This window comes from Gastrolobium bilobum, unplaced genomic scaffold (genome assembly GCF_033153095.1).
Source record: "Gastrolobium bilobum isolate Gb01-03AN ecotype WA unplaced genomic scaffold, APGP_CSIRO_Gbil_v1 utg15895, whole genome shotgun sequence".
Lineage (NCBI taxonomy): Eukaryota > Viridiplantae > Streptophyta > Magnoliopsida > Fabales > Fabaceae > Gastrolobium > Gastrolobium bilobum.
In genome coordinates, this window is record NW_026899635.1 from 54,840 (window position 1) to 70,178 (window position 15,339).

The 15,339-nt window shown below is 34.2% G+C and overlaps 2 protein-coding genes and 1 pseudogene across 2 annotated transcripts; all 3 read right to left on the reverse strand.

The window, feature by feature from the left end:
• Positions 1-7,222: 7,222 nt before the first annotated feature.
• Positions 7,223-7,789, reverse strand: LOC133292126 (NAD(P)H-quinone oxidoreductase subunit 1, chloroplastic-like). The gene has a single exon (XM_061490501.1). The coding sequence runs from the start codon at positions 7,787-7,789 to the stop codon at positions 7,223-7,225; it is 567 nt and encodes a 188-aa protein (XP_061346485.1).
• Position 7,790: 1 nt separating this feature from the next.
• Positions 7,791-9,115, reverse strand: LOC133292125 (NAD(P)H-quinone oxidoreductase subunit H, chloroplastic-like; annotated as a pseudogene).
• Positions 9,116-9,397: 282 nt separating this feature from the next.
• Positions 9,398-12,663, reverse strand: LOC133292124 (protein TIC 214-like). The gene has a single exon (XM_061490500.1). The coding sequence runs from the start codon at positions 12,622-12,624 to the stop codon at positions 9,697-9,699; it is 2,928 nt and encodes a 975-aa protein (XP_061346484.1). The 5' UTR covers positions 12,625-12,663; the 3' UTR covers positions 9,398-9,696.
• Between the last annotated feature and the right edge of the window lie 2,676 nt (positions 12,664-15,339).

Sequence of the window (15,339 nt, forward strand, 5' to 3'; positions counted from 1 at the left end):
ATTGAAATTGATTAATGGGAAAAGTGTGTCATTTTAAATGATGTAAAATTGTGTCATTTTAAGAGAGAGAAAGAGATAGATAAAGGAGGAGAGAGAGTTGACAAAAAAAAAGGTGTGAGTCCCACATCTTTATAAGAGTGAAAGAATATAAGTTGTGTCATTTAAAAGGATAAACACTTTTCTCTTGATTAATGTTGCATTCTATGTTGGATAATTAAACTAATAACGAATTAAAATATAAAAGTATAATTTTGAATTGATTAGAATTTTATTGGAAGATATCAACCGCGACGGTGATTGGAGTTAAGGATGTGCATGAATTGGTTTAGTTTGATTTTTATGCCGAATCGAACCAATTTTAATGGTTTGGTTTTTCAAACTAAACCATTTTTAGTTTTCCAAACCAATTTTTTTTTTCTTGAATCGGTTTTGATTTAAAATCGATTTTAAAATTGGTTTAGAACCGGTTTGTCTGTTAATTAATTATAAACTGTATCTGAATCGGTTCTTGATTTGGATAAAATACAATAGACTCACAAGGGCTAAAATCCAATGATTAAGGCCCAAACAAACAGGGCCCAGACAATGCACGATATCTCCATCGCACATAAAGAATCAGGGGGCGCGATGGCTTCATCGCGCCTAAACCGCCCAAAACAAGACTTCAGAACTAAGGAAGGAATCCATAATATAAACAAGGAACCACCGCGCCATAAGTCAATACTCTAAGGACAGGACCAACTTGCCTCAACTCTACAAAGGTAGCTTGACATATAGAGGTATAGCCTGAAAGGCACCAGCTGAGAAGAGATAAACTTGTAGCCCATAAACGGCCAATAAGAATACATACTGCCTACCAAAGGTGGTATCAGACTCACTATATAAACAAGGGGTACACACCCAAATAAATCAATCTATTTCCAGTAAGAATACATCACAAGTCTAACTTTGATACTGATTTGAGCGCCGGAATGTCATTGTAGGTACTCCCAGCCAGAGTCATCGCGCCAAAGAAGAACCACATCAACCTTCCATCTAACAGTCATCATCAACCCAAGAAGTAGATAACCCAACTGAAAATCTTCTCTCTTCAATCGTGTGTGATTAGGCTTGATACACATTGGCCAACCCATATTGTATTGGACTGATCAATTCTAAAATAATTTCTAATTGGTTTTGAACTCGTTCAAGATCGATTTTCAAAATTTTGAGCCTTTTTATATTTTTGCATTTGAATATATTACTTTTTCCGTAATAGTGAGTTGTTACAATGATGTTTATTTATCTTTTAAATGATGATGCAATCCAAATTATTTATATTTCTTATGAAATAATTTTTCTTTTAGATTTCAAATTTTTAATTTTCAAGTATTGAAAGACATTTTTTCAAAATAATTTTATTTATTTATACATAATGATATATACACATATTTGTATATACATTATTCTATATTAATATAATTTTTATTAAATAATTGAAGCTAATTTTACTTTATTTTACATAACCTTATTAAATTTTAATTTTAACATGTACTTTTAACCTGATATGTAATAAATATTTTATATTTGAATATTACTCAAAGATGACGAGCTTATTTTTTACATTGGTAAAGTTTATTTTCTTTAACGACAAAATGCAATCAAAATCATTGTATTATCATAATTGGTTTGAAAATATTTTATTTTAAAAAAATACCTATTCACACCTCATTATAAAATAAAAATATGAGAATAATAGTTTTTGTAAATTAATAATATTTACCATTTATATTAAAAATAAGGGAAAAATTATCTAATGTTACTTTAGACAATTTTGTCTAATGTTCATTGAAACGACGTCGTTTTATGGTTGAAAAATTAAAAAATTAGAATGATAAAGACTATTATAACCCTGAAATAAATTAAAATTATAGAAACACCATGATTTCCGCTCCAAAACGACGTCGTTTAGGTGAACATTATATAAAGTTATCTAAAGTAACTTTAGAAAAAATAAACCCTTATAATAATTATAAGAATAATATTTTTCGAAATTTTGAAAAGGAATAGGGATTTTCTTTAAAAACCGGTTTGGATCAGTTCTTTTGGTTCTCAAACCGGTTCAAGTAAAGGGGTTTGGTTTATAAACCAATTTAGATAAACTTGTTTGGTTGATAAACCGGTTTAGAAAAATAAGGATCTTTTAGATTTTCTGCACACCTCTTATCTTGCTATAAGCATTAGGGTTGGGAAAAACGAGCCAACCCGTCGTAACCCGTCAAAAATGAGCCGGGTTGGGTTGGCAAAAATGAGCTGCCAACCCGAGCCAACCCGGCTCGTTTCAACCCGTGAAAAAATGAGCCAACCCGCGGGTCAAATGAGCCAGCTCGCGGGTTGAGTTTTTTTTTTAATAAAAAAATACAAAATATAATATAGAAAAATGGACAAAATCCACACATGTTGTCATCATTTTTCTTCCTTATCTAAACTTAAGTCCCTAATCTTCTCACATCCCTGCCATTTTTATGTTGTTAGGTTGTGTTGGCTTTGTTTGGTTCAAATATCTTACCCACTTGGTAGCAAGTGGTTCTGATTGTTTCTGGATGTTGATGCAAATTTGTTGTGAAGAAAATTCGAAACTAAATATTTTGCTTTTATTTCTCTTTATGTAACCCTTTTTTAAGCTAATGGAAGCCACATAGCTGGTGCATTAATACTACAGAGTCATTTAAATAGGTTGAAAACGAGCCAACCCGCGAGGCAATTTTCGAGCCAACCCGCAAGCCTATTTTCGAGCCAACTCGCGAGCTATTTTTTCAAGTCAACCCACGAGCCATATTTTTAAGCCAACCCGCGAGCCAACCCTAACCCGACTCGGGTCAGGTTGGGTTGGGTTTTCTGGCTCGTTTTTTTTTTCGAGCCAACCCTAACCCGGCTCGTTTTTTCCGGGTTAAATGCGGGTTGGGTCGGGTCGGGCCAGGTTGGCTCGTTTTGCCAACCCTAATAAGCATAGTGATAGTGAAGATAAACTTGAGGGAGTTGCTTGATGGTACATGTTATACGTTGAAATAGGATAGTCAAAATGTACAATTAACAAGGATCCTGTTATGGAGAACTTGTGCCTACCAAATAAACGTTAAATGTCAATTTAATTTTTAGTGGGTTTAATTGAGCAATTTTTAAGAGAATGAAAGGTCAAGAGTCAGCAGTTTTCTTTTTGATTTAAATGTTCAGTTTTGTGTTTTTTAAGTTTCTGAAGTTATGTGAGTTTATTGTGGGGTTAAGTGTCTTTATGTATTTCTTGTGGAGTTACAAGTTTTGTATTTTAAAACTATTATTTGAATGTGAAAGTAAATACTTCTTCTGCCTTAGTGAAAAATATCTCCTTTCTTTCTTATTGTTCTCCCAACAAATTGGTATCAGAGCCAATGGAGAGTGTGACCGGTAATTGTCCGCTACCCCAACTAATGAAGGCGAACTACGAGAATTGGAGCATCCAAAAGAAAGCTCTTCTCTAGTCTCAAGACGGTTAGGAGGTGGTCCAAGAAGGTTTTGAAGAACTGGCAACTACCGCGGGATATACGGCGGCTCAAAACAAGGCGTTGAAAGAGACACGATCGAAAGATAAGGCGGCATTGTACATGTTGTTCTGAGAAGTTGACGAGTCAGGCTTTGAGAAGATTGCGAGTGCGACAACTTCAAAAGAAGCATGGGACATTTTGGAAAAGGTGTACAAAGGAGTCAATCGAGTTAAACAAGTTCGCCTTCAAACTCTTCGCGGCGAGTTGGAAGGCATAAAGATGAAGGAGTCAGAAGGTTTCTCTGACTACATCACGCGTGTTCAAACCGTGGTGAACCAACACAACCGAAACGAAGAAGCATTAACTGATGCACGAGTTGTGGAGAAGATTTTGAGGTCATTAACCGACAGTTTCGAGAATGTCGTATGTGCCACAGTAGAGTCAAAGGACCTAGCAATGCTCACTGTCGACGAGCTCGTTGGTTCTCTCGGGGTACACGAACAACGTAAGAAGAAGAAGAAAGAGGAGACACTCGAGCAAGCACTTCAAACCAAGGCATCAATCAAAGACAAAAAGGCACTCTATTCTCACAACTTTCGAGGTAGAGGGCGTGGCCATGGAGGTCGAGGAAATGGTCGCGGTGGTAGAGGTCGCAGTCAAGAAGGGTATTATTAGAAGAAGGGGCAATCAAACCAATAAAATTGGTGTGGAAGAGGATGCGGTCGTGGGAGAGGCGGTCGGTCAAATTATTCCAACATCGAGTGCTACAAGTGTGGCAAATATGGTCACTATGCGAAGGATTACAACTCTGATAAGTGTTACAATTGTGGCCAGGTGGGGCATTTCGCAAAAGAATGTCGAGTTGAGAAAAAGGTGGAAGAGATGACCAACCTAGCCACAGAAGATGAGGCGAAAGAAGGTCTTCTCATGATGACACACAACAAAGGAAACTTCAACAATGACACAGTGTGGTACCTTGACACGAGTGCAAGCAACCATATGTGCAGGCACGAGCACCTATTCAAAGAGATGCGTAAGGTGAAAACTAGACATGTGTCATTTGGAGATGCGTCGAAGGTTGAAGTCAAAGGCCAAGGTACAATTTTTTTCTTACAAAATGTGTATTACGTACCAAACCTCAAGAGCAACATTTTAAGTATAGGGCAACTCATGGAGAAAGATTATTCGGTACTTATGAAAGACCGGGTTTTACACTTGAAAGATAAGCAAGGGCGTTCGATCGCTCGAGTTAAAATGGGGAGAAATCGCATGTACAAGCTGAATTTGAGAAGTGTGTGAGAAAAATGTTTGCAGGTCGACGTAGAAGACAAGGCGTCACTGTGGCATCTCCATTTTAATCACCTACATCATGATGATCTAAACGAGTTGGCGAAGAAGAACATGGTGCACAGGCTACCAGACATGGACTACGAGGGAAAATTTTGTGAAGAATGTGTGCTCGACAAGCATGCGAGAACTTCGCTTCAAAAGAAGGCAGAATATCGGGCTAAACAACCTCTTGAGTTGATTCATACCGACATATGTGGACCAATCACCCTGAATCTTTTAGCGGTAAGAGGTATTTCATTTCCTTTATTGATGATTTCTCACAAAAAACTTGGGTTTATTTTTTGAAAAAAAAATCTGAGGCGTTCGAGGTGTTCAAAAAGTTCAAAGTTATGGTGGAAAAGGCAACCGGTAGACACATCAAATTCGTACGCTTTGATAGAGGTGGCAAGTATACTTCGACAATTTTCATGGAGTATTGTGAAGAGCAAGGCATAAGGCGATTTCTAACTGCACCGTACTCTCCACAACAAAACGGTGTAGCCAAGAGGAAGAACATGACCATTCTCGACATGGTCCAGTCAATACTCAAGAGCAAGAAGATACCGAAGGAATTTTGGGCGAAATCCGTTCAATGCGTCATCTACGTGCAAAATCGATGTCCACATGCAAAGTTGGATGATCAAACACCGCAAGAGGCGTGGAGCTGACAAAAACTGACAGTTTCTCATCTCAAAGTATTCGGTAGTGTGGCCTATGCACACGTGCCGGATCAGCGAAGAACAAAGCTTGAAGACAAAAGCAAAAGGTATAATTTTATTGGGTATGATGAGAAAATAAAAGGATACAAGCTACTCGACCCAATAAGCAAGAAGGTTGTGGTGAGTCGTGATGTACGAGTTAATGAAGGAAGCAAGTGGGATTTGAATAACTCAACAGAGGTTATCATCGAAGTTGGAGAATCATCAACTGCTACACCAACAACCATACCGACAAATCCTGAAACTACTGATGAGGAAGATGAACCGCGGCAACCCAAAATGAGAAGTTTGCAAGATTTGTATGATTTGACAAATGAGGTACACCTTGTATGTCTTTTGTCGGATTATGAGAATATAAGTTTTGAAGAGGCGATGCGAGACAAGAAGTGGCAAACTGCCATGGACGAGAAGATTAAAGCAATTGACCGCAACAACACATGGGAGTTAGCGAAATTGCCGAAAGGAAGTCAGCCCATTGGTGTGAAGTGGGTGTTCAAGAGAAAGATGAATGCTCAAGACGAGATAGAACGGTACAAGGCGCGACTTGTTGTAAAAGGATATAAGCAAAAAGCGGGAATCAACTATGACGAGGTGTTTGCTCCCGTTGCTAGAATGGAGACAATCTGATTGCTCATTTCACAAGCGGCTCAATTCAAATGGCCGATATTTCAAATGGATGTCAAGTCGACATTCTTGAATGGTGTTCTCGAAGAAGAAGTCTACATCGAACAACCACCTGGGTACATGAAAATCAGAGAAGAAAAGAAGGTGTTGAGATTGAAGAAGGCGCTTTACGGGTCGAAGCAAGCACCGCGGGCATGGAATACTCGTATCGATGCATACTTCAAGGAGAACGGGTTCGAGCAATGTCCCTAAGAACATGCCCTTTATGTGAAGAAGAGTGGAGGTAATTTGTTATTTGTTGCTCTTTCTGTTGATGACCTTATTTTTATGGGGAACAATGATGAGATGATACAAGAGTTTAAGAGCACAATGGAACGAGAATTCGAAATGACAGATCTTGGTTTGATGAAGTTTTTCCTTACAAGGAGAGACGTGTATTTGTGTGTCACAAGAGGTATATGCAAAAGAGATTCTGAAGAAGTACAAGATGGAAGATTGCAACCCAGTATCAACACCAATGGAACCGGGTGCAAAACTCTCGAAGTTCGATGGAAGAGAAAGAGTCGGCGCAAGCAAATACTAGAGTTTGGTGGGAAGCCTTCACTATCTCAAATGCACAAGGCCAGACCTTTCGTTAAGTGTTAGCATTGTAAGTCAGTTCATGGAGGAGCCGGTTTATTCACATTGGAAGGCGTTGAAGTGAATCCTACGGTATATCCAAGGAACAATGTCACTTGGGTTATTCTATTCGAATTCGGAAGATTACAAGTTAATTGGGTACTCCGATAGCGATTGGTGCGGAGACTTAGACGATCGAAAAAGCACATCGGGATATGTGTTTTTTTTTATGGGTGACACGGTATTTACTTGGCTTTCAAAGAAGCAATCGATCGTGACGCTCTCGACATGTGAAGCTGAATATGTGGCAGCATCTTGGTGTGTATGTCATGCGATCTAGCTCAGAAATTTGTTGGGCAAATTGGAGTAACAACAACTCAGTGCGACACTAAAAAGCGAGGAGTATGGCAATAGTATCAAATAGTTTATGTATCAACGAATCGCACGTAGAGATATTGATAACACACATAGAGTTAATGGTATTTCATAACTAATTGATTGAGCAGCAGCTCGCAGACCCCCCAAAAAGGAATATTTATTATTTGACCCATATCCTGACATAAGAAGTCCAATGGGAGCAATACTCGAAATAGCAATCCATAAAAAAACACCTATATTGAGATCAGATACAATAAAATTATACCCCCAAGGAATTACTGAATAACTTATTAGAATTGATATGACTGATATGGACGGTCCAATACTAAATAAACGAATATCCCCTCTTGATGGAATGATATTCTCTTTGAAAAGCAGTTTTGTTCCGTCTGCTAGAGCTTGAAGAACTCCAAAAGGGCCGGCGTATTCAGGTCCAATACGCTGTTGTATACCTGCAGATATTTCTCTTTCTAACCATACAATTGCTAGTACACTTATTGTGATTCCCAATACAAGAAGAAAAATGGGGGCAAATACCCACAGAATTCCACAGACCTCCTTTAAATACGCCACTCTGGAAAAAGAATCGATATCTTGTATTTCTGATGTATCAATTATCATTTCAACGATCAACTTCTCCCATAATGATATCTATGCTACCTAGTATTGTCATAATATCAGCCAATTTCATTCTTTTAACTAATTGCGGAAGAATTTGCAAATTGATAAAACCTGGTGGGCGAATTTTCCATCTCCAAGGAAAACCATTCTGATCCCCTATTAGAAAAATTCCCAATTCCCCCTTCGGGGACTCAACTCTTACATAAAGTTCTTGTTTTGACAATTCAAAAGTAGGAGACGGTTTTTTACTAATGAATCGATATTCAAAATCATTCCATTCTGATTTCCTTTCTCTATCAAAGCATCGGATTTCTAAATTTTCATATGGCCCGCCAGGAATTCCTTCCAAAGCCTGTTGAATCATTTTTATGGATTCCATCATTTCACCAATTCGAACTAAATAACGAGCTAATGAATCTCCTTCTTTTGCCATTGAACTTCCCAATCAAATTCCTCGTAACACTCATAATTATCAACTTTACGAAGATCCCAGTGTATTCCGGAAGACCGAAGCATCGGTCCTGATAAACCCCAATTTATTACCTCATCTCCGGTAATAATGCCTACCCCTTCAACCCGTTCTAGAAAGATAGGATTTCGTGAAATAAGTTTTTGATATTCAACAATACCTGTTAAAAAATAATCACAGAAATCAAAACATTTATCTATCCAACCATGAGGTAGATCCGCTGCCACCCCTCCGATACGAAAAAAATTATGCATCATTCTCATACCTGTGGCAGCTTCGAATAGATCATATATTAACTCCCTTTCTCTGAAAATATAGAAGAAAGGGGTTTGTGCACCAATATCCGCCATAAAGGGTCCCAACCATAGTAGATGAGAAGCTATACGACTCAACTCCAACAGAATTACTCGGATATAGCTGGCTCTTTTAGGTACTTGAATATTTCCCAACTGTTCCGGTCCGTTTACAGTTATTGCTTCTGTGAACATAGTTGCTAAATAATCCCAACGTGTTACATAAGGCAGATATTGTATAATTGTTCGGTTTTCCGCAATTTTTTCCATCCCTCTGTGTAAATAACCCAATATTGGTTCACAATCAATAACATCCTCACCATCCAGAGTAACAATAAGTCTAAGAACACCATGCATTGATGGGTGATGAGGTCCCATATTGACTATCATGAGGTCTTTTCTTGTAGTTGGGACATTCATAGGTTTTTCCTCGATTCATTCTTACAGGAATCGCTAAAAATAAAAATTCATCAAAATTCAAGATCTACAAGATCTAATAAATCGAATAATTCAAAATGATTTTTCAAATTCAAATTAATTAATTTTGGATTCCCGAATATTTAACTGAGTTATTAATTTTTTATAACGTATTCCATTTTTCTTTGACAAATAAGACAGTAATCGTTGTCGTTTTCCCAGAATTTGACGTAAACCTCTTTGAGATAAATAGTCTTTTTTGTGCAATTCAAAATGTGAAGTAAGTTTCCGTATCCTATTTGTGAAATGAAATACTTGAAATTCAACCGATCCCGGGTCTTCTTCTCTTTTTTTTTTTGAAGTTAGCGGTATAAACGAGTTTTGTATCATATAAGGCCCGTCTTTTTTATAGATATTTTTATTGATCAGTAAGGGTAATGACACTAATTTTGAATTTTGTATCAAAAAGAATATTCATTTAATAATCCATTTTTTCAAAAAAAAATGGATTATTAAATTTGATTATGAATCAATTTAAATAGATATAAAAATTATCAAATAGATATAAAAATTATATTTATATAGATTCATAAAATCAAAAATTAGATGCTAAAAAAAAAGACGATTTTGTTAATTCATTTTTGATCGAATGGATCTAGTATTGAATTAGGATCAATGCTTGAGAATAGAAATAATGCGCGCGCATTTATGTAGGTATCCATTTTTGTTCATATATCATAATCATATATGTTATATATGTTACGGTAAATAACAGAAAATGTAATAGATTTCCGAATTTTAAATCGCGGATACATACATATCTTTACTATACTGAAACGACTTCCATTATGCGTATCAAACCAATAGCGATTTATACAAGCTAAATCTTCTAATCGAGAATTTGGCCAAAGAAACAATTTTAAATTCATTAGTTTTTTTTTATATCTATCAAGATCTTTATTTTTAATCAAAACTTGACAGAAATTGTTGACTTTATTCTCGTTGTAAAATATTATGTTTCTATGTGTATTATTTAGATTCCTAGTATTGAAACAAATTAGAATTCTAAATTCTCTACGACGCCTGGTGGATAAAATATTTTCAGGAACAAACAAATCATACGTATTTTTTTCTTTATTTTCCGTTATCTTTTGATCTCTTGTTCTTCGAATGTATTTCTCACAATTCTTCTTATCAACACGACCTTTTTCTGAATATCTTTCATGAATTTGGTCCTTACTCTTATTAATTAAGGAAAAGCCTGTGGTTTGATACATAAAAAATTGTTCGTTGTTTTTTCTAGACAGACGCACTGGTTCGATAATCAATATTCTCTTTTTCATCAAGTCTTTAGTTTTCTTTAACCCTTTCAGAGTCAAATCTTTATGACTCTGAATCACCATAATATCTAGGCTTAAATCTCCCCTTTGAATAGAGGCTATAGCAATTTCTTTTAAACTTATCAATCTAATTATGAGACAATATATTTTGACATTATTCAATATTCTTTGAGTTAACGAACCCCCCCACTTTAAATGAAAACCCAAATACTTTCTTAGTAAGAAATTAAGTTCTGCCTCCTTCTTATTCTTGTATCTCTTTTTCTTTGTACCCTTCTCCCCTTTCCCGTTCGACGTCACATAATATTCTTCAATATCTGTTTCTTGGTTTGAGAGGGGTGATTCAATATCTATCCTACCCTCGTCTTCCGCTTTTGATCGGTTTCGAGTTACAGACTCAAAAGAAAGAGATTTTTTTTTTTTCGAAGGTCTAAAAATGTCTATTTTATTTTTCTTTCCATTCATTTTTTTTTTTTCAATTACATTCGTATTTTCATTACAATGGAAAAAAAGTATTTTAATTGGTATGATCCACGGGTTTCTCAAATATGCATTCAAAAATATAAAAAATTTTGAAAAGAAACAAAATTCCATATTCGATCTAGAACGATTTAGTATTTCTACATTCATTTCCATCCAATCAAAAGACTTTCTAGTCATATTTTTTTCCATCTCTATAATAGCATATTCCTCTATATAATTCTTGATAGAGATATTACCCATTGTATCAAATAACTTTTGTTTATGTGTATTGTAATTATAAGAAAATGCTTGCTTTTTATTTGTTTGGAATGTTGATCTGTATCCAGAAATATATGAGTCTTTCTTATCTGCATAATTAATAGATTTATAGGATAAAAAATCATATCCATTTTTTTTGTTTAATGGTAATGAGTCTACTTGTTGTTTTTTGTAAAGAATTGGTCGAGTTTTTTCATATGAATCAAATTTAGCGAAATATTTCTTTTGAGCCATATTATTTTCATTGATTTTACCTCTCCATTTTTGTGTTACTAATCTGGACCACCTGATATGAGATAAATCATATTGATAATTACCTATTAACCAATTTACCCATTGATTGATTACAGAATCGGGAGGGTTTTTATGTCTTAATTTGGAATGAAATATTCCCCGTGCTCCAAAAAAAGAATCCCTTATTTCATTCTTAAGAAAAAAAGATTTTCCATGATATTCAAAAACAGATCTTAACTTACACTTATATACATTAAGAATTTTGGTTTGTGATAATTTATAAAATACATAGGCCTGGGACAAAGAGGATACGTCACAAGAATTCTGTGAATTCGTACTCCTAGTATTATAAGATTTGTGTATAATCGAAAGAAAGTCAATTATATTTTGATTTGTTTTATCAGTTCTTTCTGTATTTGATTCATTATTGTAAATGGATTTATTTAGAATTTCTTTTGTTGATTTAGAAAAAAGTTGTACATTGATCCTAGGAATACTAATTATACATACAAAGATATCTATGTATACCCTTTCTACAAAAAATTTGAAAAATGAGTATGATTTTCGGGTTAACCGATGATTTATTCTTTGTAATATATGCAAAAGATTTTTTTCCAATTCTAATCTTTTGATACCAAAAGTTGTTTTCTTCGAATTTATATTGATCTCTGAAATTTTTAATTCCCCTTTCTTTTCTTTTGTTATTTTTCCTATTTGCTTTATGATTGTCTTTGTTTTAACATTCAGATCTTTTATTTTTTTTTCTGTCAATGAACAATTTGTCCAATGAATGGATTGAATTGGCATGGGTGATTCGTAAATAAGTGGATTATTCTTAGTGATTGTAGAATCTTTTTTGCTTTCAATCGATTCCTTTTTTTTTTTGAATTTAAGTATAAATAAGTAATTCAGGAGTTGTTTTCTTTTTTCATTTATAACTAGAATACTTTTGCAAATATTTTTTATCATCCATTTTGTTATTGCTTTTGAGACATTTAAAAATAATTTAGTTCTTTCATTTAAAACTAGAAAAAAATCATTTTTCAAATTTTTCGTCTTTCTTTTGAGTTCTTTTAAAATAGGATAAAAAAATGAAAGCCGATCTCGGGGATAACCAGAAAAAGGCAATTCTACTTCCCCCCCCCAAATTGTTAAAAAACAAAAGTTTTTTTTTTTCATTGGATTTTTTTTTTCCTTTTCCGAGGATTCTAGATTGGATCGATGCCAAGGTTTAAGACGAAAAGGGAATAAGATCTTTATCTGAATACCATCTGTTAGCCATTTTTTTGGAAATTCTGTTTCGGATAATTGAACGCCATTATAGGTGCATTTAACATACATTTCTCTATTCCAATCCCGAAAATCTTCTGACCATTCGGGAAATTGGCTCGAGCTTGGAGGAAAACAAGTGTTATGTTGAATTCCCGACTTGAACATGAAATAAACAAGTGCGAGACTGAATTCTCGGCTTACAATGAAATATTAACAAGTGCAAGATTGTTATCCCAGGTTGAAAATGAAAAGAAAAAAGAAAAAAGAAAAAAAAGCGGGTGCTTCCTAACTTGAAAATACAAGAAAAATGGGTACCACGTTATAATCCCAGATATAATAAGTGTGCGCATGAACGCTCGAAAGGAGAATGTAAGATAAATAGGAGTGAGGCTGAATTCCTAACACGAGCATCTATGGGTATAAGGGCTCTAAAAATAATGAACTACAATGTTTATCACTTATTTGTCTTTCTCTTCTCTTTTTTTTTCTCAATCTTTTTTATTGTACATTTTCTTGACAAGGTAGATTTGTCCTTTTGAAGTAGATCATTTACATGGCAACACACTATCTCCAACAAAAAGGAGCAAACCAAAAAAAAAAATCACTCCTCAATTAAATTCAATTAACGAGTGTGCGGTGAAGATATTAATCCATGTACGCATATCTTTGCAAATAATTGCAAAAAGAAGCAAATCAAAATGGAGAAAAATATATTTTAATTAATCACACCATGCATATGGTGTATAGCTCTTTCAAGTCCTAAATTGAACATTGTTCCCACAACAGTTTCCCATGACACCACCTTGATATTCATAGCAGCTCCCCATGGCATCACATTGATATCCATAGTAGCACCCATCATCTCTACGATAACAACCCCTCATTTTGTAGACCGAATTCTTTGTCCATCATGTGCAAGAAAGGAAGTGACTTCATCTACAAAGTCAACGACAAAGGTGATATATCATGTGCCACCGCTTTCATGCAAGTAACGCGGTCATGACCCACTCTGCGTCACCCTCACTGTTGTAGGAGCAATTGGATATGTGGAATGCAACAAATCATCATTGTTCTTTGTAATATAAAACTATACTTCTTGTAGCGTAGAGCTGGAGTTATCCATCGGTGTGGTGACTTCTTTTGTTTGGTGGTATAATATATATATATTTTTTGGATATATGAAAAAGGACTAGAACATACACCATCTAACACACCTATATCCTATCCCTCACCATTAGCCTAACCTAGTGGCTTCGGTGGTATAATTTCTAGCACATGCTATTATGGAGTCTTACTACTGCACGATCAATTGTTATATTTAATTAATTGACAAGAGATTATTATTATATTTGATAAAATATTTTAACAGAAAAGATTGAATTTTTGTTTAATTATTTATTCATCTATTGAATTAAATATAATTGTAATTATTATTAAATTAATTCAAGTTAGAAATTAGTTTTAATTAATCCATTTAATTGATTGGTTTATTGATTTTTTATTTATTTGTTGAATTAAAAACAATGAAAATTATTATTCAATTCATTAACTCAACTGAATTTATTTTTGAAGATAAAATGTTAAAATAAAAATTTAAAAAGTAGCTTATTATATAAAATTGTTTATACAAAAATGACTAAAATAGTCACACATAGCATAAGATATTGTTCTTGTAAAAACCTTGTTTTAGTTTACCAAAAAAAAAACCCTTGTTTTATATAATTAAAAATAGATATAATATGTTAGCTATAATCTCCTTCTTTATTTATAAGGCTTTGAGTTTAGAATTTAAATAAGTATTTAGTATCTCTAAAAGTGTAAGAAATTTGTATATACATTTTGGTTTCTTATGTCGAGAAAAGGGTTTTTTTTTTTTTTTGTCAATGTTATCAAATGTGATGACTAGCCAATGCATTAATGCAATTATGAAGGAGAAGAGATTAAGGCAGACACTCCCCACAGGACGTTTCATGTATAGGACTATATGGTGGAAAAAATAAAAAAATAATTTTTGTTATCTTATGCTATCCCCGTGTTAACCCAAGCCGAGCTTAATATTTGAATAGGATAAGAGATCCTAATAAGATAAGTTTATCTTATGATATTGGCTCACCAAATAATAGATAAAGACATGATATGATAATCTATCTGTGGAACCAATGCAGAATATAGAGATTCAAGGATTTTGATTATAACAAACAAAGCATCAAAAGAAGACTTCAAGTTGCAACAATCAAAAAGAAATAATCAACTAATATTCATGAAGTCCATCAAAATTCAAGCTACAAAAGAAGAATCTAAATCCAAGAATTCTCAAGTAATATACTTTAGGACTTAGAATTAATTGTGAAGGTAATTGACTTCTTGCATGAGTAAGCTCAAAATATTTCTGTTAAAGTACATGCATTAAATCATCATTTGATAACAAAAAGGATTTATAGCATCACGTTAAAAACATGTTTTCAAGATTCAATCAAGTAATTAAACATGTTTGAAAGGGATTTAAAATATAGAAGAATGCTTATGAACGTATTTCCAACATTTCCAATAGGTTGGCAATCGATTCCCACTCTTTGGAAAAGTTGGGAATCGATTCCCACAGCAAGGGAATTGATTCCCTCATGCATCAGAGGACCAAAATAACGCTTATAAACGGCTAGTTTTGCAAAAATGGTTGTACAAAGGCTCATGGGGCCCTCTATAAATAAAGATTACTGTTTCATTGATTGGTCAACTCTTCTTGATCATAATTCTTGATTTAATTCATATCATTTGCTTATTTTC